This window comes from Euprymna scolopes, chromosome 22, assembly GCF_053919585.1.
Source record: "Euprymna scolopes isolate OS-2025 chromosome 22, ASM5391958v1, whole genome shotgun sequence".
NCBI lineage: Eukaryota > Metazoa > Mollusca > Cephalopoda > Sepiida > Sepiolidae > Euprymna > Euprymna scolopes.
Genome location: NC_136503.1, coordinates 98,088,720 through 98,110,220, shown reverse-complemented (window position 1 = coordinate 98,110,220; position 21,501 = coordinate 98,088,720). Strand labels below are relative to the sequence as shown.

The window sequence follows — 21,501 nt, the reverse complement described above, 5'->3', positions numbered from 1 at the left end:
TATGACTGTGTTTATGACTGTAGGTCCCTTATAGTAGCCCCCTACACCAAAGTGGCGATGTGCCTTGTTTGGGGTGAAAATGTAATTAAAAAAAAAAAACAGGTGGTGTCCATCTTTTACTTTTTCTTGTCACACACGCCTGTGCATACTTTCTAATTTGCATATGTGTTTTTTTCGGCTACTGCTGCTAATATCTTAGCAAGCTAATTATCTTACAGCGCCTGATATTTTCCCATGTGCTCTGAGCCTACAATAAAAAATACCGGTAATTGTGCATAAAACGAAACCCTAATTTTCAAAAACACCGACAGGTTTGTCAATGGAGGTATGGAAGCACAAAATTGATACAAACTTCAGCTATTCTTCAAAGCTACTTATATATTTGGACAAAATATTTAGATTTTTTTGTTAATATATTTTTTTCAAACATATTTACGTTTTTTTTTTACATATAATGTATTTAAATATATTTTATTCACATATACTTCATTTAAATATACATTATTTAAATATACATTATTTAAATGTACATTATTTAAATGTACATTATTTAAATGTACATTATTTAAATATACTTTATTTACATATACTTTATTTACATATACTTTATTTACATATACTTTATTTACATATCTTTATTTAAATATACATTATTTAAATATACATTATTTAAATGTACATTATTTAAATGTACATTATTTAAATGTACATTATTTAAATGTACATTATTTAAATATACTTTATTTAAATATACTTTATTTACATATACTTTATTTAAATATACTTTATTTACATATACTTTATTTAAATATACTTTATTTAAATATACTTTATTTACATATACTTTATTTAAATATACTTTATTTACATATACTTTATTTACATATACTTTATTTACATATACTTTATTTACATATACTTTATTTAAATATACTTTATTTACATATACTTTATTTAAATATACTTTATTTACATATACTTTATTTACATATACTTTATTTTAATATACTTTATTTAAATATACTTTATTTAAATATACTTTATTTACATATACTTTATTTACATATACTTTATTTAAATATACTTTATTTAAATATACTTTATTTAAATATACTTTATTTACATATACTTTATTTACATATACTTTATTTACATATACTTTATTTACATATACTTTATTTACATATACTTTATTTACATATACTTTATTTACATATTCTTTATTTAAATATACCTTATTTAAATATACTTTATTTACATATACTTTATTTAAATATACTTTATTTACATATACTTTATTTAAATATACTTTATTTAAATATACTTTATTTAAATATACTTTATTTAAATATACTTTATTTACATATATTTTATTTACATATACTTTATTTACATATATTTTATTTACACATACTTTATTTACATATACTTTATTTAAATATACTTTATTTACATATACTGTATTTACATATACTGTATTTACATATACTTTATTTACATATACTTTATTTAAATATATTTATTTAAATATACTTTATTTACATATACTTTATTTAAATATACTTTATTTACATATACTTTATTTAAATATACTTTATTTAAATATACTTTATTTATATATACTTTATTTACATATACTTTATTTAAATATACTTTATTTACATATACTTTATTTACATATACTTTATTTAAATATACTTTATTTACATATACTTTATTTACATATACTTTATTTAAATATACTTTATTTGCATATACTTTATTTGCATATACTTTATTTACATATACTTTATTTAAATATACTTTATTTACATATACTTTATTTACATATACTTTATTTAAACCTGCACAGTCTATTACGATCATCGCCAATATAAACAATATTATTTTTTATAGTTAACTATAATTTACATTTAATTTTTCACCCCCCCCATTTATAATAAAAATATATAAACTTGCTTTATTAATTGATTTTGTGTTTTTTAATCGCATAGAAATATGTAAACAATTAGAAAAAATATAAACATAGATATTTATATATAAAGGTAAAAAAGAAAAAAAATTCGTGTTGCTGCTATTTGGCTTTAAAGTGTTCAATGTAAAACGTATCTTATTTAATTTTTCGAATTCTACTCAACGCCTTTTAATGGATAACCTACCCAGATTTTCAAACCATGCGCGACCACATGTAATTATCCGGCTACAGATAAATCTGCAGCTAACATCATGTGGACTCAACTCCAATTCTTCCATTCAACAGCATGGCGAAGAATAAGAGGGAAAAATATATGAATATATATACAGATTGACAAAGGAGTGTATATCTCCGAAATATATCTTTTGAAAAAATAAACACTCGTTTGTTTTATAAAGAAAAAAATTCGCGTTGCAGCTATTTGGCTTTAAAGTGTTTAATGTAACACGTATCTTAATTTTTGAATTCTGCTCAATGCCTTTTAATGGATAACCTACCCAGATTTATAAACATACTTATTTGAAAAAATATGCGATTAAAAAAAACAAAAAAATCCATTGATAAAAAAGTTTATAAATTTTTATTATGAAGGGGGTGACAAAATAAACCTAAATTATAGTTAACTATAAAAAAATATTTTTTTTGAATCAGCGACTATTGTAATAGACTGCATAAAAAAGAAAATGTAACTATATTTAAAAAGAAAATGTAACTATATTTAAAAAGAAAATGTAACTATATTTAAAAAGAAAACATAACTATATTTAAAAAGAAAACATAACTATATTTAAAAAGAAAACATAACTATATTTAAAAAGAAAATGTAACTAATATTTAAAAAGAAAACATAACTATATTTAAAAAGAAAATGTAACTAATATTTAAAAAGAAAATGTAACTATATTTAAAAAGAAAACATAACTATATTTAAAAAGAAAACATAACTATATTTAAAAAGAAAACATAAATATATTTAAAAAGAAAATGTAACTATATTTAAAAAAAAGCATAACTATATTTAAAAAGAAAACATAACTATATTTAAAGAGAAAAGGTAACTATATTTACAAAGAAAAGGTAACTATATTTACAAAGAAAAGGTAACTATATTTAAAAAGAAAAGGTAACTATATTTAAAAAGAAAAGGTAACTATATTTAAAAAGAAAAGGTAACTATATTTAAAAAGAAAATGTAACTATATTTAAAAAGAAAAGGTAACTATATTTAAAAAGAAAAGGTAACTATATTTAAAAAGAAAAGGTAACTATATTTAAAAAGAAAAGGTAACTATATTTAAAAAGAAAACATAACTATATTTAAAAAGAAAATGTAACTATATTTAAAAAGAAAATGTAATTATATTTAAAAAGAAAATGTAATTATATTTAAAAAGAAAATGTAATTATATTTAAAAAGAAAATGTAACTATATTTAAAAAGAAAATGTAACTATATTTAAAAAGAAAATGTAACTATATTTAAAAAGAAAATGTAACTATATTTAAAAAGAAAATGTAACTATATTTAAAAAGAAAAGGTAACTATATTTAAAAAGAAAACATAACTATATTTAAAAAGAAAATGTAACTATATTTAAAAAGAAAGCGTAACTATATTTAAAAAGAAAAGGTAACTATATTTAAAAAGAAGAGGTAACTATATTTAAAAAGAAAAGGTAACTATATTTAAAAAGAAGAGGTAACTATATTTAAAAAGAAAAGGTAACTATATTTAAAAAGAAAAGGTAACTATATTTAAAAAGAAAAGGTAACTATATTTAAAAAGAAAACATAACTATATTTAAAAAGAAAATGTAATTATATTTAAAAAGAAAATGTAACTATATTTAAAAAGAAAATGTAACTATATTTAAAAAGAAAATGTAACTATATTTAAAAAGAAAAGGTAACTATATTTAAAAAGAAAACATAACTATATTTAAAAAGAAAATGTAACTATATTTAAAAAGAAAATGTAACTATATTTAAAAAGAAAATGTAATTATATTTAAAAAGAAAATGTAACTATATTTAAAAAGAAAAGGTAACTATATTTAAAAAGAAAAGGTAACTATATTTAAAAAGAAAACATAACTATATTTAAAAAGAAAACGTAACTATATTTAAAAAGAAAATGTAACTATATTTAAAAAGAAAACATAACTATATTTAAAAAGAAAACGTAACTATATTTAAAAAGAAAATGTAACTATATTTAAAAAGAAAAGGTAACTATATTTAAAAAGAAAACATAACTATATTTAAAAAGAAAACATAACTATATTTAAAAAGAAAACGTAACTATATTTAAAAAGAAAAGGTAACTATATTTAAAAAGAAAAGGTAACTATATTTAAAAAGAAAACATAACTATATTTAAAAAGAAAACGTAACTATATTTAAAAAGAAAAGGTAACTATATTTAAAAAGAAAAGGTAACTATATTTAAAAAGAAGAGGTAACTATATTTAAAAAGAAAACATAAATATGTTAGGAAAAATATATTAACAAAAGAAAATCTCAATATTTTTTCCAAATATATAAGGAAGCAGTTTTGGAGAATAGTGGAAGTATTGTGTCAATTTTGTGCTTCCATATCTCAATTAACAGACTTGCCGCCATCTTTGAAACTTAGGGTCTCCTTTTATACACAATTACCAACCAAAGTATTGATTGCTGTAAAAGTATCAATTGAGCAGAGATAAACTCGCAACCTCTCTTTTGTGAAAAAGGTCATTGCCCACTAAATTTTGAAGACCGTTTTGTACCCTGTCAAGGCAAGAAAAGATGCTTTTCGAGATTCCACCCTAGATGTGACAGTAATACTCTGTGTTAGAACGGTCATGGATATGACCTTAAACTATATCCGATGGTGAGGCCCCAGTTTGCAGGCTTTGGGGAGTGTGGAGCCACCCTTTAATTGCCATTGCTCTCAGGTCCACTCTGACCCAGAGTTGTAGTACCTGTTAGGGTCCCAACTATGGGTTGAATGGAAATAAATATATATATGTGTACACACACACACACACACACATATATATATATATATACATACATATATGTGTGATCGTTTATGTATATTCATGTTTATTTAATTTATTTATTTGTTTATTTGCGTGTTGATGAAACGCGGAATATTCAGTGTAGCTTGATCGCCATATACATTTTATAAATTACTATATATATATATATATATATATATATATATATATATATAAATTACTATATATATATATATATATATATATATATCTTTTGCATGTGAGTTCATTTCCTTTGGATTCTAAAACAGCTCGACCGATTTTTATGAAATTTCACACATAGCTACTTTATGTGCCTGGCTGTGTTCTTAGATAGGTTTTGTATTGGAATGTCTTTGATAAGTTTCAATAATCAAACAAATCCAAGAAAGAACGAAAATTATACTCAAAGTTGAAATAATTCAAATAATGTCTTTTTTAACATGAAAAACCTTATTTCATTTTGTGTACATTGTCCATTGCTTAACTTTGTCTTGAATTAAAATTTTTTTTGTCAGGCTACTGGCCGTCGTATAATGTGCCATTCTTTGAGGACATTTACAACAAAAGTGGTTACAAGCTTATCTATGGCGATAAAGTCAACCAGTACCAAATGGCTCCGAGAGCGAAAATCTTCAGGAGAGATGCAAACAAAATTTCAAATTTTCAAGACATTAAAACTTTGCTCCGTTCAAATGGTGAGTCGGATTTTTTTCAAATGTTTTCTATTCAAAGTTTTTCTGTGTAACTTTTTTGGTTTTATCACTCTGTTGTCTCATTATTCTCTTGTTCTGTTGTTCCATTTTTCCATTGTTCCATTATTCCCTTGTTCTGTTGTTCCATTATTTCCTTGTTCTGTTGTTCCATTATTCCCTTGTTCTGTTGTTCCGTTGTTCTTTTGTTCCCCGTGCCATTATTCTCGTTCCATTGTTCCTATTCCCATTCTGTTATTCTCCTGCTTTGGTATTTCTTCTTTTCTGTTATTCCCTTGTTCTGTTATTCCCTTGTTCTGTTATTCCCTTGTTCTGTTATTCCCTTGTTCTGTTATTCCCTTGTTCTGTTATTCCCTTGTTCTGTAAATCCCTTGTTCTGTAAATCCCTTGTTTTGTAAATCCCTTGTTTTGTAAATCCCTTGTTTTGTAAATCCCTTGTTTTGTAAATCCCTTGTTTTGTAAATTCCTTGTTTTGTAAATTCCTTGTTTTGTAAATTCCTTGTTTTGTAAATTCCTTGTTTTGTAAATTCCTTGTTTTGTAAATTCCTTGTTTTGTAAATTCCTTGTTTTGTAAATTCCTTGTTTTGTAAATTCCTTGTTTCGTAAATCCCTTGTTTCGTAAATCCCTTGTTTCGTAAATCCTTTATTTCCTTATTCTGTTTTCACTTTTCTGTTTACTTGTTATTCCCTTGTTCAGTTAATCTCTTGTTCCATTATTCCCTTGTTCCGTTATTCTCTTGTTCCATTTTTAAACTAGCAATAGAGCTAAAATCTATAAATCACTCAATGTATTTTCACGGTCGAGAAAATATGTGCACATTTAACACATGCATCTACGGTAATCGTAACAAAAATATAGCAACTTTATTGTTAAATATTTAACGATTTATAAAGAATCTCAATCATTAATTATATCAGAATTGGAGATTTAGTATGGAATCGGGAATTGTAACGGAATCGTCCCATCACTAACATGAAGTTGAATTTTTTTTTTCTCGCTCTGACATTGGTATTAAAAGCATACTTTTTCTATTTAAAGATTAAAACAAATTTCTGAATATACTGTCATAAATATGTGATTGACTACATGAAGTTTAACTAAATTTGCATATTACTTGAATAACGAGTGTTAATTAATCACTTATTCATGTTTTTTTTTTATTAGATGACTAGTGGGGGTACCCGGCGTTGCCCGAGTGTTTGTTTCCGGGACGGGGGGGGGAGTTTTAAAAAATGTTATGGTAGGTAAGTAGGAAGAATCAAACCCGGAGTCATGAGTAAAAGTAGGAAAATAAAGTGTGAAAAAAAAAACAAAAAAAAAAACATCTGCAACGTTAACAGTTCGGCCACCAAGAAAAGTCCATTCCAGTTGTTTAGGAAAAAAAAAACAAAAAAAAACGACTACGGTAGGTCGGCGCGAACGTGAAAATATAATGTGAATTGTCCAGCACGCTAGCCACTACGCCACAGAGCACTGCAGCTTAGTTTAGTGATTTTAAATAACTTCACATGAAAGAACTACGAAGCCAAACCGGTGTTCTCTTCTCAACTGTTCCTTGTGAACGACCCCCAAACGGTGTTAAGTGGTGGCAGGGGGAGGAGGAATTTATTAGAGAGAAAATATTTTACCACTTCCATTGATCTTAACCGATTTTAGCCGTGACTTCTCAGCAGAAAAAGTATAGAAATCTAAGATTATCGAGGAATTTGATGAAATAATAAGCCTATAACACACCTCAGATATTGTTCTGCCGTTTGTGCATATTATATTTGCATGAAATATCTTGATTTTTAATCCTATTAAGGTCAAAATCAGCGGGAAAAAATGAGTTCATTTTATTTATATAGAGATTTCATTTCACTATTTATTTATGCTGCCTAGTTTGTACATTCTGCATAATTTAAGATGAAAATGTTTTAGCATGTGAAAATATTTGATATATATATATATAAATTTGTATTCCTGTCTGTCTGTCTGTTTACAATTTGATTAATATATACTGAACGTCTGCTACTTTACTCTTTCATTTATTTCTATATATAGCATGATTCTTGTGAAATATACAATTAAGAGGCCATCTCATTTGCATATTGCATTAAGGAAAATCGATTTTACTAAATAGCGGTATGTTAGTTAATGTTTCCAGTGAGAGAATTGTTTTAAGTGTTCTATTTAAAATTGTTATTTAATAAATTTTAAATAACAATTTAATTGATAATATATTTAATTTAATTTATTTTATTTTGAATTATTTCTGACATCGACTTTTTTAAAGACATAAAGTTATCTCCCCCTAGAAACTTCGAAACATAAGAATAAACTATTCACAAAATAAAATAATTTGGTAATCTCAATAAGTTTCTAGCTTAAAAAAAATAATCCCGTGTAAACGGAAAAACAAAAAAAAAAAAACACAAATAAACTGAAAAAATTTAATTTCTTTGTTTTTAATATTCTTGAAACGTCTATACAGAAACTTTGATCGCTTCGAATTCAAACTTCAGCCATACTTTTAGTAGCAAAAAAAAGCCCCATCCCACTCAAAAAAAAGCAAATCGAAAAAGCCCCCTCCTCCTAATAAAAAACAAATCGAAAATTTCCTTTTATTTATGAAAAAAAAAAAATGTATATTTCGCATTTTATTTTTTTTATTTTTTTTTTTGGGGGGGGGGGGGTTCGTTCGGGCACTCGCTCCTATTTTTATTGAAACAAAAGTTGTTTTTATTATTTTTTTTGGAGAGGGTTCTTAACGCACAGACAACAAAAAGTGCTCAATATCCGGAAAATAGTTTCTTCTCTTTGTATCCCTTCTGCAGAAATAGGGTATCACATACTTCTTTTTTGGGACGATTACATTTACATGTTTTTATCCGTTCTTTTATTTTTGCAATTGTTGCCCAAGATGAAAATGATTAATATCCTTAGGTGTGGTCAAACAGAACTTCATGTCAACCCGGGCAATGCCAGACACCCATGCTAGTATATATATAAAAATGGACTTGTCAGTGTATGTGCGGAAAATCCCTACCAAACTCTTCGGAGTTCAAATTTGATAGATAGGATATTTAGAGGTGTAGCACACTTTTGATTTGCTGCCAAAAAATTGCTTCTATTGAAAACAAAACGACTTTGACAGGATGAGTTCGATAAAACATAACTCCTGCTGTTATTTTTGCACATGCGCAAAATGAAACATTCATAGCTCGAAGTTGCTTAATTTTTAACCTTTTGTATTCATCTGTTGATAGCTCAGACTAATGCTGCTGTATAAATAAATAACAACTATGGCTGGAGTGCTAAATATTCTGGTTTCGATTCTAGCAGATGATATCTAAGTAATTTTTTTTTAATTTATAGCTTTACTATATATTGGATAATAATCAACAGATAATAAGAAATCAGCATGAATAAAAATATAATTTTATGGCTGGGCAATGCAGGGTGGCCTGCTAATCTACATATCTATAAAAGTAAGCAGTTTTCAACAGGGAGGGGTTGGTTTTTTCGCCGATATTTTTGAAAGCTATCTCCTCTTTTTGATTGTCTAGCCCTAATTTCAACCTACGTCACTTCCAGTTTGGCGGTGGTCGTAACAGCAAAGACATGTTTTTCCCGTTCTTTTCCTCCTTCGCGGTACGGGTTCGAGCCTACCTTCCTATTACCACTTTTTTTTTTTTTTTTTTTTTTTTTTGCTCAACATACATCTCCAAACACCCGGGCAACGCCGGGCTGAAATGCTAGTATATATATATATATATATATATATATATATATATATATATATATATATATATAATATATCTGTGTATGTCTGTCTGTCTGAGGAACGATCCTCTACTAAATAACTGTCAGTTTTGTAAATTATTATACACGATGACACACCGGTTCCCGTTAGATCACTGAAGTTAAGTACCAGATGGATATTCAATTTGGGAATACCAGGCACTGTATGCAGGAGGACGTTGACACCTCCCTGCAAGAGTTGTAAAAACCTAACATCGTCATCTCCCCTAATGGAGATATATATGCAACTGGAGACCGCTTGTGAATTTCATACTCTCATAGAACTTCCTCCTTTGGAGGAAGCCAGTTAAATCCGCATAGGGTTAGTGCCGTTTCTATATAGAGGACAAATTCTATTTGGTCTTTACCTGCTAGTTAAAACTGAAAAAAAAGAAAATGGAAATTGGCAGATGTAAGTCGATTTAAAGTGCTCTTACATGCATATGCAACTATTCATTTATGCATTAAAGACAATTAAATTTTGACATCTTATCTCTTTGACGAAAGCTCAAATAAAGACTAAGGCTGGTTTTGATTCTAGCTGACGGCACACAAGTCACTTATTTTTTTACTTTTGAAATCAGTATTGGGTAAAATATAATCTCTACACTTATATAAATGCAACTTTGTGTGAGTTCATTCCTTATAGACTCCAAAACGGCTAAACAGATTTTCTTTAAAATTTACAGAACTTTAATGTATAAGTCTGGAAGTGATCTTAGCAAAGTTTTGTCTCAGAATACACCCAATAATTTAATTTATCTATCATCGGTAAAGCCATTTTTTCCATGTTGTCGCTTAGCAACAATGATAGAACAACAGGCCGTGAAAATTCTACTGTGGATAAGTTGATAGCGTGTTTTTTTGCATGACGTGGTCTGTAGGTTCAAACTCTACACATAAATTTCTTAATGATTTTTTTTTTTCATTAACTGCAAAGAATTTTATAAGACTTGAAAATTTACCTGTGTTTTTTTTTTTTTTTTTTTTTTTTTTTTTGCATGTTTGTAGGTTCAAACTTCGCACATAAATTTCTTAATATTTTTTTTTTGTTAACTGGAAAAAAGTTTTTATATATATATATATATATATATATATATGAAAGGAAGTATCTGTCTATGTGTTTGTGTGTTGAGTTCGTTCCCTATGGACTCAAAAACGGCTGGGTCGATTTATATGAAATTCCACACGAATGTACTTTATGTGCCTTGCAGTGTTCTTAGATAGGTTTTGTATCGGAATGTCTTTGATAAGTATCGATGATCGAAAAAATCCGATGAAAGAAAGAACAGGCGATTGGAGTGTGTAACATTCATAAATCATCATTTAATTCCAGGCAATGTTGGGTCTCCTTGCTAGCAATCAATAGTTTTGGCTCTATAATTATAAATATGAAATTTGCATAAATAAAAATCTATTTAAGTTATATCTTGCAACTGGACCATGTTGGATAGCCAGTACTATATATTGGGCATAATGAAACAATTAATAGAGAATTTGCTCAATAATAAATATGAAATTTGCATAAATAAAATATCAAATTTTTTTTTTTTTTTTTTTTAATTACATTTTCACCCTGAACAAGACACATTGCCACTTTGATGTAGGGGGCTATTATCAGGGACATAAGCTACAGGGGTACTATATGGGGAGTTGAGCAGCAAGATGTCGGTTCACGTTACACTTGAGCTTCTGCCTGTCAGTACAATTGGGGAAGCAGGAACCCGGAACGGAATTCTAAAGTCTAACGGTTCTGGGGAAGAAACTACTGGAGTAGAAGGCTCTCTTACATCTACGGAGCTCAACTGTGAAGGGGTGGGATTTTGCTGCTTGTTGGGTTTGTTGGGGGTATTTATTTATGTGTTTCAAAAATTTTATTTATAATGTGTTTTAAAAATTTTCAACTACCATGGAATTTCCACGGATTCTGCTAGTTCGGGGGGGGGGGCATTTTTTGTGGGTCACCTTGTTTTATTGTCACTTTGTAAGTGCAAACATTGCTTGCTTGATAAATGCTTATCCATGATTGGCTAATTTTTTTCATCCATGAGATCATCGAAAATTGATTTTCTTTTTTGGTTGTTTTTCAAATTTTTTGTTCCTTTTTTAATTTTTTTTTTTTTTTTTTTTTTTTTTTTTTAGATTATAAACACGATATATATTCTCAGATGAATCCATGGGAGGCAATTTGTTCTCGAGGTGACCTCGCTCTGAAGCCAACGGCTGTGGGATGTTATGACACCAAGGTTTGTCAATTTTATATGTGAAATATTTAAAAATTTTATACATCAAATATTTAAAAATTTTATACATCAAATATTTAAAAATTTTATACATCAAATATTTAAAAATTTTATACATCAAATATTTAAAAATTTTATACATCAAATATTTAAAAATTTTATACATCAAATATTTAAAAATTTTATACATCAAATATTTAAAAATTTTATACATCAAATATTTAAAAATTTTATACATCAAATATTTAAAAATTTTATACATCAAATATTTAAAAATTTTATACGTCAAATATGTAAAAATTTTATACATCAAATATTTAAAAATTTTATACGTCAAATATTTAAAAATTTTATACGTCAAATATTTAAAAATTTTATACATCAAATATTTAAAAATTTTATACGTCAAATATTTAAAAATTTTATACATCAAATATTTAAAAATTTTATACGTCAAATATTTAAAAATTTTATACGTCAAATATTTAAAAATTTTATACATCAAATATTTAAAAATTTTATACGTCAAATATTTAAAAATTTTATACATCAAATATTTAAAAATTTTATACATCAAATATTTAAAAATTTTATACATCAAATATTTAAAAATTTTATACATCAAATATTTAAAAATTTTATACGTCAAATATTTAAAAATTTTATACGTCAAATATTTAAAAATTTTATACATCAAATATTTAAAAATTTTATACGTCAAATATTTAAAAATTTTATACGTCAAATATGTAAAAATTTTATACATCAAATATTTAAAAATTTTATACGTCAAATATTTAAAAAAACAAAATTCATTGAATTAAAGTTCACTATAACTCCTAAACTTGTCCATAAACTAAATCTATCAACATCTATTGCTCGATTTTTTTCCGTCATAGTTACTGCCACATCTTGATTAACAATCCTATTCCAACTTTTTGTGTGAACAACTTCCTCTCCATTTGTTGTGTAGTGGGGTGTGTATATTGGGGACGGGGGTGGCATATAGAACATGATATAATATGGAGGAGATGGCTACGACGATGATGATGATTCTTATTTAGTTCCTATCATTAATAGAAGTTTCTTATCACACATTATTGAAGGAGGGGATTTCGTTAACACTATTGAGGAGGGAGACATAAAGTACAGGAGAAGGGAGATATTGTTTACGGTGTCTCATACAAAGTTCTTTTACAAAGTGATGTATAAATGTCTAAAACACATTAACTTTCTTGGTTGAAAAATGATAAAATGAAGACTTATAAATAACTTGATGAAATTGAGTGGTACATTATTTTGTTGAAATTTGATACAAAATAATTTTACTGAAATAGGATTCGACATTATTTTGCTGAAATTGGATAAGATATTCTGTTGAAAATGTATATGGCATTATTTTGCTGAAATTGGATAGGCCATTATTTTGCTGAAATTGGATTCAAAATAATTTTGCTGTCATTGAACAGGACACTATTTTGTGGAAGTTGGATAAGGCATTATTTTTCTAAAATTAAATTCAAAATGTTGCTTCCATTGGATAGAACATTACTTTGTTGAAATTTGATAGGGCATTATTATGCTGAAATTGGATACAAAATTATCTTGAAATTGGATAGAGTATTATTTTGCAGAAATTGGATAGAGTATTATTTTGCAGAAATTGGATAGAGTATTATTTTGCAGAAATTGGATAGAGTATTATTTTGCAGAAATTGGATAGAGTATTATTTTGCAGAAATTGGATAGAGTATTATTTTGCAGAAATTGGATAGAGTATTATTTTGCAGATATTGGATAGGGCATTATTTTGCAGAAATTGGATAGGGCATTATTTTGCAGAAATTGGATAGGGCATTATTTTGCAGAAATTGGATAGGGCATTATTTTGCAGAAATTGGATAGGGCATTATTTTGCAGAAATTGGATAGGGCATTATTTTGCAGAAATTGGATAGGGCATTATTTTGCAGAAATTGGATAGGGCATTATTTTGCAGAAATTGGATAGGGCATTATTTTGCAGAAATTGGATAGGGCATTATTTTGCAGAAATTGGATAGGGCATTATTTTGCAGAAATTGGATAGGGCATTATTTTGCAGAAATTGGATAGGGCATTATTTCGCTAATGTTGGATAGTAAATAATTTTGCTAAAATTGGAAAGGGGATTATATTACTGAATTTTGATGGGGCACTATTTTCTAATAAAAATTATTTAGTTTCACCATTATTTTTTTTGTTTCTGTGATGCAAATAATGCAGTCACAATGCCGGGTATTCTCACTCAATTTAACAATGGTTTTAATTATTGACATTGAACTAATTTTTATTCCCTTTATTTTCTAGGTTACAGACTATTTTATGGCCCAGAATCTCTCTGCGGATATTGTGAGTGGGCCAACCTTGGGTAAAAATCTTGAGCCCTTTACCTGGACTCCCTTATTTGATGATAGCCATATTGGCCTTCCGAAAACGTACAATTTCGATTTTGTACACACAAAACCTTTCTTTGCGCGAGACTGATGAAATGAAAAAAGAAAAAAACTTTTATTTTGGAAAATGTACAATTTCGATTTTGTACACACAATTGGAAAATTTATTTTGTTTTTATAATCAATTTAAAAAAAATATTTTGTTTTTATATTCAATTTTAAACAAATATTTTGTTTTTATAATCAATTTTAAAAAAAATATTTTGTTTTTATAATCAATTTAAAAAAAATTATTTTGTTTTTATAATCAATTTTAAAAAAAATTATTTTGTTTTTATAATCAATTTTAAAAAAAATATTTTGTTTTTATAATCAATTTAAACAAATATTTTGTTTTTATAATCAATTTTAAAAAAAGATATTTTGTTTTTATAATCAATTTTTTAAAAAAATATTTTGTTTTTAATCAAATTAAAAAAAAAACAAACTTACCCTCGCCACCCAAAAAATGCATATTATTTTTTATTTTGATATGAAATTCACACTGATTTTACAAACATTTTAACTTCAAATTGGATGCATAAAAAAAAATGGCAAAACAAATAGATGAAATTTTTAGGAGCTATCAGATGAAATATTTAACAGTTTAAGCAGTATATTAATAGTATGTACGTCCGTGTATGTGTGTGTGTGATATATATATATATATATATATATATATATGATTAGTTTTTTTTTGAAAAAGAATTCCAGCAGAGTGCTCAATTAAAAGGAAAATCCAAATTGTTAGAGCGTATTTATATTTTGTGTACAGAAAGTTGTTAGTTGAGACAGATCATTGGTACCGTCGGTTTCAAGCCCGATAATAAGGCCCGTTTAAGGTATCCTTATCAAGCTCTCTTCGAATATTGGCTGAAGAGAGCTTGATAAGGATACCTTAAATGGGCCTTATTATCGGGCTTGAAACCGACGGTACCAATGATTTGTCTCAACTAACAGCTTTCTGTACACAAAATATATATATATATTATTTTATGTAACAATTATTAGTGTTTACTTCAAGAGTACTCAATATGAAAGTAGGGCTAAGTAGTAAGTTATGACTATATGTGGCAATTAAGTTACACAGAATTTTCTGCGTTTCATTCCTGCATCTAGTTTTAAGCAAAAATGAATAAAACCAAAAAAAAGCATCGTTTTTGGCATTGGAAATTTAGCTCATATTTTTTCAGTCTTAAGTTTTACTTTTATGCACTTAATAACCTTTAATAAAAAAACATACCCCCTCCCCCACAACACCAATAAAATGATATATATATATATATATATATATATATATACTTGTTTATTGTTATATAAACATGCTCACATCCCGCTGCTACAAATAGCCACTTGTTTCAATCAAACAACAGATATCATCAGGCAGCGACTTGACTATTCAAAAGTTCAATGAATAAACTTATAAAGGTTATTCATTGAACTTTTGAATAGTCAAGTCGCTGCCTGATGATATCTGTTGTTTGATTGAAACAAGTGGCTGTTTGTAGCAGCGGGATGTAAACATGTTTATATAACAATAAACAAGTATTATCAGCTCTTTTTATTGAGCACTATCTAACAACCTCGTTGAATTCATTAGTTTTGAATAAAAAACCCCGAGTATATATATATATATATATATATATATATATATATACAATAATCACGTTGACACACAGGTTCATGTTGGATCACTGAAATTAAGCAATGTTGAACCTTATCACTACTAAATGGGTGACCGTTTAGGGCTTCCAGGTACTGTATATGTTCTCCGCTTATTTCGGCATTGTTTCCAGGTGTCCATGACTCCTCCTTGCCACTGGGCTCAAGCAGTGCTGATTCAGGAGATGTGGTTGGGGATTTCACAATCCTTGCCTCACAATTAAACGTGCAGCTGCTCCTATTGAGTGCATCCTTTGCCTTTCACAACTGAACGGAGGCATCGAATGTATGTATAAAATTATAATTGAATAATTCTTTTATAACTACATACACTAGTGTTTCGTGCTTATGCAATTATCAGTGTAGGAGGTGAAAATACCTCTGGGCCACCAAACGATTGCCATGAAAATGAATGGGATTAACAACATATAAATACTGTATTCGGCACAAACATTAAACAATACATAGTTTTCCAATGACAGGAAGTCATGAACATTGCATAAATGCTAGTTGACTGCCTCTTAATTAATACTTCCCAGACAGTGCCATACTTAAAGGGGCTTGATAATTATGATTAAATAATTATTATTTTATACCTAAAGACATTAGTTTTTATGTGTGTGTTTTTGGGATAACCGCTTTTGCAATATTTCATTCTTTGTGTATTGCAAACCTTTTTTTTTTTTGTTTTGTTTTAATCTTGGCTTCAGGAAATTGCAAATCTAGCCACACTGAAGAGCTGTGATACAGCGAAACAGTCTGTCTGTGGATGACTAATATATATATACTTTTTTTTTTTTTTAATTAAAATTTATTACGTGCATAAAAGTAAGTCTTACTAGTCTCACCTTTATGCACGTAATAATATTTAATAAAAAAATAATTAAAAAAAAAACAATAAACAAAATAATACGTTCTTAGAAATGTAGGTCGAACAAAATGTAAAGAAAGGTCAGATAACTCTCATAATAAGCGTTCAGGGAGCGTATAGAAAGAAAATACTAGGGAATCACTAATAAAAAAAAATCAATCTTATGTATATAAAATCTCTAAAGAAGCTTCGAGTATTTAACAAGATACTAAAATAAAATAATTAAAAAAATGCAGTTTAAATTTCTGGAAAAAATTAATCGAACATATCGCAGACGTAGCACTTGCATAAGCTGACTTTTTGTGAGTAAATCCGCAATTCCACAGGAGAATTCATTTATATAACGATGGGGGAAAAAACTTGTTCAATAGAAAATAGGGATCATCAGCTGCTTACCATGTAGCTGTTTTGAAGATTTGAAAATCTAAATTAAAAAAAAGGTGTGAGTGTTCGGACGATTAATTGAAAAAGAGCAGAACTTTTTTGGGTATTAATATTGAAAAAGATATTAAAATGAAAAAAGATTTCCAATGCCAAAAACGATGCTTTTAATTGTTTTTATTTTATTTTTGCTTCAAAGTAATTTTCTGCGCATTAATGATGAAACGATGATTTATTAATTTTAAGTTACAATAAAACGTCTGCTACAAATGTATTTGAATGTTTGAATAAAAAAATGCACGTATTACATGTCACAAAAATAAATGGATATATTACATGTCACAAAAAATGAATGCATATATTACATGTCACAAAAAATGAATGCACATATTACATGTCACAAAAAATAGATGCACATATTACATGTCACAATGAAATAGATGCACATATTACATGTCACAATGAAATAAATGCACATATTACATGTCACAAAGAAATAAGTGCACATATTACATGTCACAAAGAAATAAGTGCACATATTACATGTCACAAAGAAATAAGTGCACATATTACATGTCACAAAAAATAAGTGCACATATTACATGTTACAAAAAATAAGTGCACATATTACATGTCACAAAAAATAAGTGCACATATTACATGTCACAAAGAAATAAGTGCACATATTACATGTCACAAAAAATAAGTGCACATATTACATGTCACAAAAAATAAGTGCACATATTACATGTCACAAAAAATAAGTGCACATATTACATGTCACAAAAAATAAGTGCACATATTACATGTCACAAAAAATGAATGCACATATTACATGTCACAAAAAATGAGTGCACATATTACATGTCACAAAAAATAAGTGCACATATTACATGTCACAAAAAATGAATGCACATATTACATGTCACAAAAAATAAGTGCACATATTACATGTCACAAAGAAATAAGTGCACATATTACATGTCACAAAAAATAGATGCACATATTACATGTCACAATGAAATAGATGCACATATTACATGTCACAAAAAAATAAGTGCACATATTACATGTCACAAAAAATAAGTGCACATATTACATGTCACAAAGAAATAAGTGCACATATTACATGTCACAAAGAAATAAGTGCACATATTACATGTCAAAAAAAATAAGTGCACATATTACATGTCACAAAAAGAAGTGCACATATTACATGTCACAAAAAATAAATGCACATATTACATGTCACAAAAAATAAGTGCACATATTACATGTCACAAAAAATGAATGCACATATTACATGTCACAAAAAATAAGTGCACATATTACATGTCACAAAAAATAAGTGCACATATTACATGTCACAAAAAATGAATGCACATATTACATGTCACAAAAAATAAGTGCACATATTACATGTCACAAAAAATAAGTGCACATATTACATGTCACAAAAAATAAGTGCACATATTACATGTCACAAAAAATAAGTGCACATATTACATGTCACAAAAAATAAGTGCACATATTACATGTCACAAAAATATGTGCACATATATCATAAAAAATAAGTGCCCATATTACATGTCACAAAAAATAAATGCGCAACATGTCACAAAAAAGTAAATGCGCAATATGTCACAAAATAAAAAAAAATGCATATTACACGTCACAACAAAACAACTAGAAACGTCAAGAGAATTAACATCTGAATCGAGGAAAATATATAATTTTTAACTAATACTGTTTTAAAGTTTTTCTTTATTTCAAAATATTGGCATCTAAAAGTTAATGGGCTCAAAAAAGGGTGATGGGTGATAACGTACGAACGTTAAATTGTCTTAGTCTTCGTTTTGTTCAATAAAATTTAGTAATTTACTAATATATTTCTTATATAAAAGTCACTTTATGTGTGTGTGTGTGTGAGTTCCTTCCTCATAGGTTCTGAAACGGCTGAGCTTATCTTTAGCAAATTTCACACGAAGGTAATTTATGTTGGGTAGTGTGTTTAGATATGTTTTTTAAAGAAATTATTAGTATCGTAAAAATCCGATCCTAAAAATAGTTTTTCTTCCTTATAAAAAGAAAAGAATTTTACAGGGTAATATTTTACGTTACACTGGCCAAGGGAGATAATTTTCAGCAAATCAAGGGAGATTCAATTCTCAGTAAATCATTTCTTCTTGAAAAAACAGGGCTATTGTCATCTGGAGTATTTGACTATAGATTGAATGGTCCCCAGTTCAAACCCGAGTGTACCTAGCATTTCATTTTGATTTTTTTAATAATGAATTCAATTTACAATAAAAAAGGTAACATTTAAAATCGCAGCAAATCATTTCTTCATTTGCATATTTTAAAATTAAACATTGTTCAGAAGTGATTTTTCCAAAGCATTCATTGTCAAGCCCACATATCAGCTGATGTGATATTGTAAATAAACATAGACGGAGTTTGAACGATATTATCACTATTAGTTAAAATTTATTTTTTTGTGAATTAATCCGTTGGGCAAATTATTCCTCGTAATATATAATAATCAATAGACGATTGATTCTTTTATAATACATCGGCAATCTGCATAAATTAAAATATCATGTTTAAGCGTATTGTACGACTGGGTAATGCCAGGCGTCCAGCTAGTGTTAAAATTGTTTAAAACAAATTTTTTTTTTTTTTTTTTTTTTTTTTTTTTACAAAATGTTTTATTTTAAAAATGAATCCAATATTTCTGCATTTAAAAGGACTGGATGATTGAAAATATTTTTAAGGCCGACTACAATTACTCGTGTGACAGCGTGATTTTTACACATAAAATAAGACATTCATAACTGTCTGCATTATCAATAACAGGAGAGCTCGACTGCTATTAGTATTCATCGTTATAGTTTGACAATGAGGAAAATAAATGTCTTTGTTTTACTGAAGATGGGCGTGAGTTGCTTGAACTATTTCATTTATATTGGTTTCATTTGTTGAAAACAAAAATCTTAATTTTTTTTTTTTTTTTTTTTTTTTTTTTTTTTTGAGATATTTAAGACTAGTTCTTCAATATTGAGCAATTTTTATACCTGGATTTGAGGAAAGACGATTTTGGCAGAGATGTGTGTGAATTTTGAGAAATGGGTTAGAGCCCAGTTGGAAGTTGTGGAAACGTGAAAATGAAAGATGTGTGATTTAAAAAAAAAAAAAAAAAAAAAAAAAATTTTTTTTTTTTTTTCCAATTAAAAAAAATTATTTTTTGAATTTAAAATATTTTTAATTTTTTAATTTTAATAACAAAATTTTTTTAAAATTGAATTTGTTTTTAAATTTCAATAATTAAAAAAAAATCATTCAAAAAAAATTTTTTTTAATTAAAACAGTTTTTAATTAAAAAAAGATTTAATTAAAATTTTTTTTTTTTTTAAACAATGTTTATAATTTTTTTTTTATTAATGAAAGAAGTTTCTGGTGACGAGGTCATTGGATTTCTGAAAAAGTAAAAGGAATCGTTGTTTGACCAAATAATATCTGTATACTATCAAACTTTGAATAAATTTCTATTTTTAAAAGTTCTTTGCAGTCTTTTCATTATTTGTATCATTTAAAACTTCTATATTCAAATTATTTAAATACTAGCAGTTCCACCTGGCGTTGCTCGGGCCCTGTGTACTGTTTATAACTTTATGTGCATATGTATATATCAAAAAGTGTGAATATGTACGGTAATGCTTAGGCTTCCTTAACTATTATAGAGAAAAATTGGTAAAGACAGGAGAGATCAAATGTTTTTTAACTTTGACCCCGTTTTGACCCCTTAACATTTATTCTTTTAGGCTCAAATCAAATTAAAATGTTTGACCTATGTCCAAGTAACCTACATCTAATATTTCAAGTGTTTAGATCCAAAATTGGCCGAGGAATTTGGTAGAGCCTGCAAAGGTCAACTCTTTTAACTCTGATCTTTTGGCAACAAAATTTTCACCTGATTAAAAAGCTTGCTGCATGTCTGAATACCCTTTATGTAAATTTTCAAATGTTTAGATCCAAAATTTGCTTAATAGTTTGCTAGAGACTGCAAAGGTCAAATCTTTTGAACTTTGACCTCTTGGCAGCCAACATTTGGCTAAAAACCGATTAAAAAGCTTGCCCCATGTCTGAATACCCTTTATGTAAAATTTCAAATGTTTAGGCCAGAAATTGGCTGAGTAATTTGGTAGAGACCACAGTGGTCAATTTTTTAAAAAAATATGACCCCTTAGCATTTATTGTTTTGGGCTCAAATCAAATTATAAAGTTAGATCCCTGTCCAAGTAACCTATATCTAAAATTTCGTGTTTAGATACAAAATTGTCGGAGGAGTTTGGTAGAGTTTTCAAAGGTCAAATCGTTGAAC

General features: G+C 27.1%; 1 protein-coding gene and 1 long non-coding RNA gene across 2 annotated transcripts in view; both read left to right on the top strand.

Annotated features, from left to right (window-relative positions):
* The window catches only part of LOC145243560 (lysosomal leucine aminopeptidase-like), a 73,991-nt gene extending 59,392 nt beyond the window's left edge, over positions 1-14,599 (top strand). Inside the window, exons 8-10 of the mRNA XM_080106536.1 lie at positions 5,513-5,692; positions 11,634-11,737; positions 14,082-14,599. Coding sequence (XP_079962662.1) covers positions 5,513-5,692; positions 11,634-11,737; positions 14,082-14,258 — 461 coding nt within the window. The 3' untranslated portion in view covers positions 14,259-14,599. The remainder of the gene's footprint in view (positions 1-5,512; positions 5,693-11,633; positions 11,738-14,081) is intronic.
* A 1,086-nt stretch (positions 14,600-15,685) lies between these two features.
* Positions 15,686-20,680, top strand: LOC145243559 (uncharacterized). The gene is made up of 2 exons (XR_013862906.1): positions 15,686-17,738; positions 18,118-20,680. It is a non-coding gene; the product is annotated as an uncharacterized LOC145243559 (long non-coding RNA).
* The last annotated feature ends 821 nt before the right edge of the window (positions 20,681-21,501 follow it).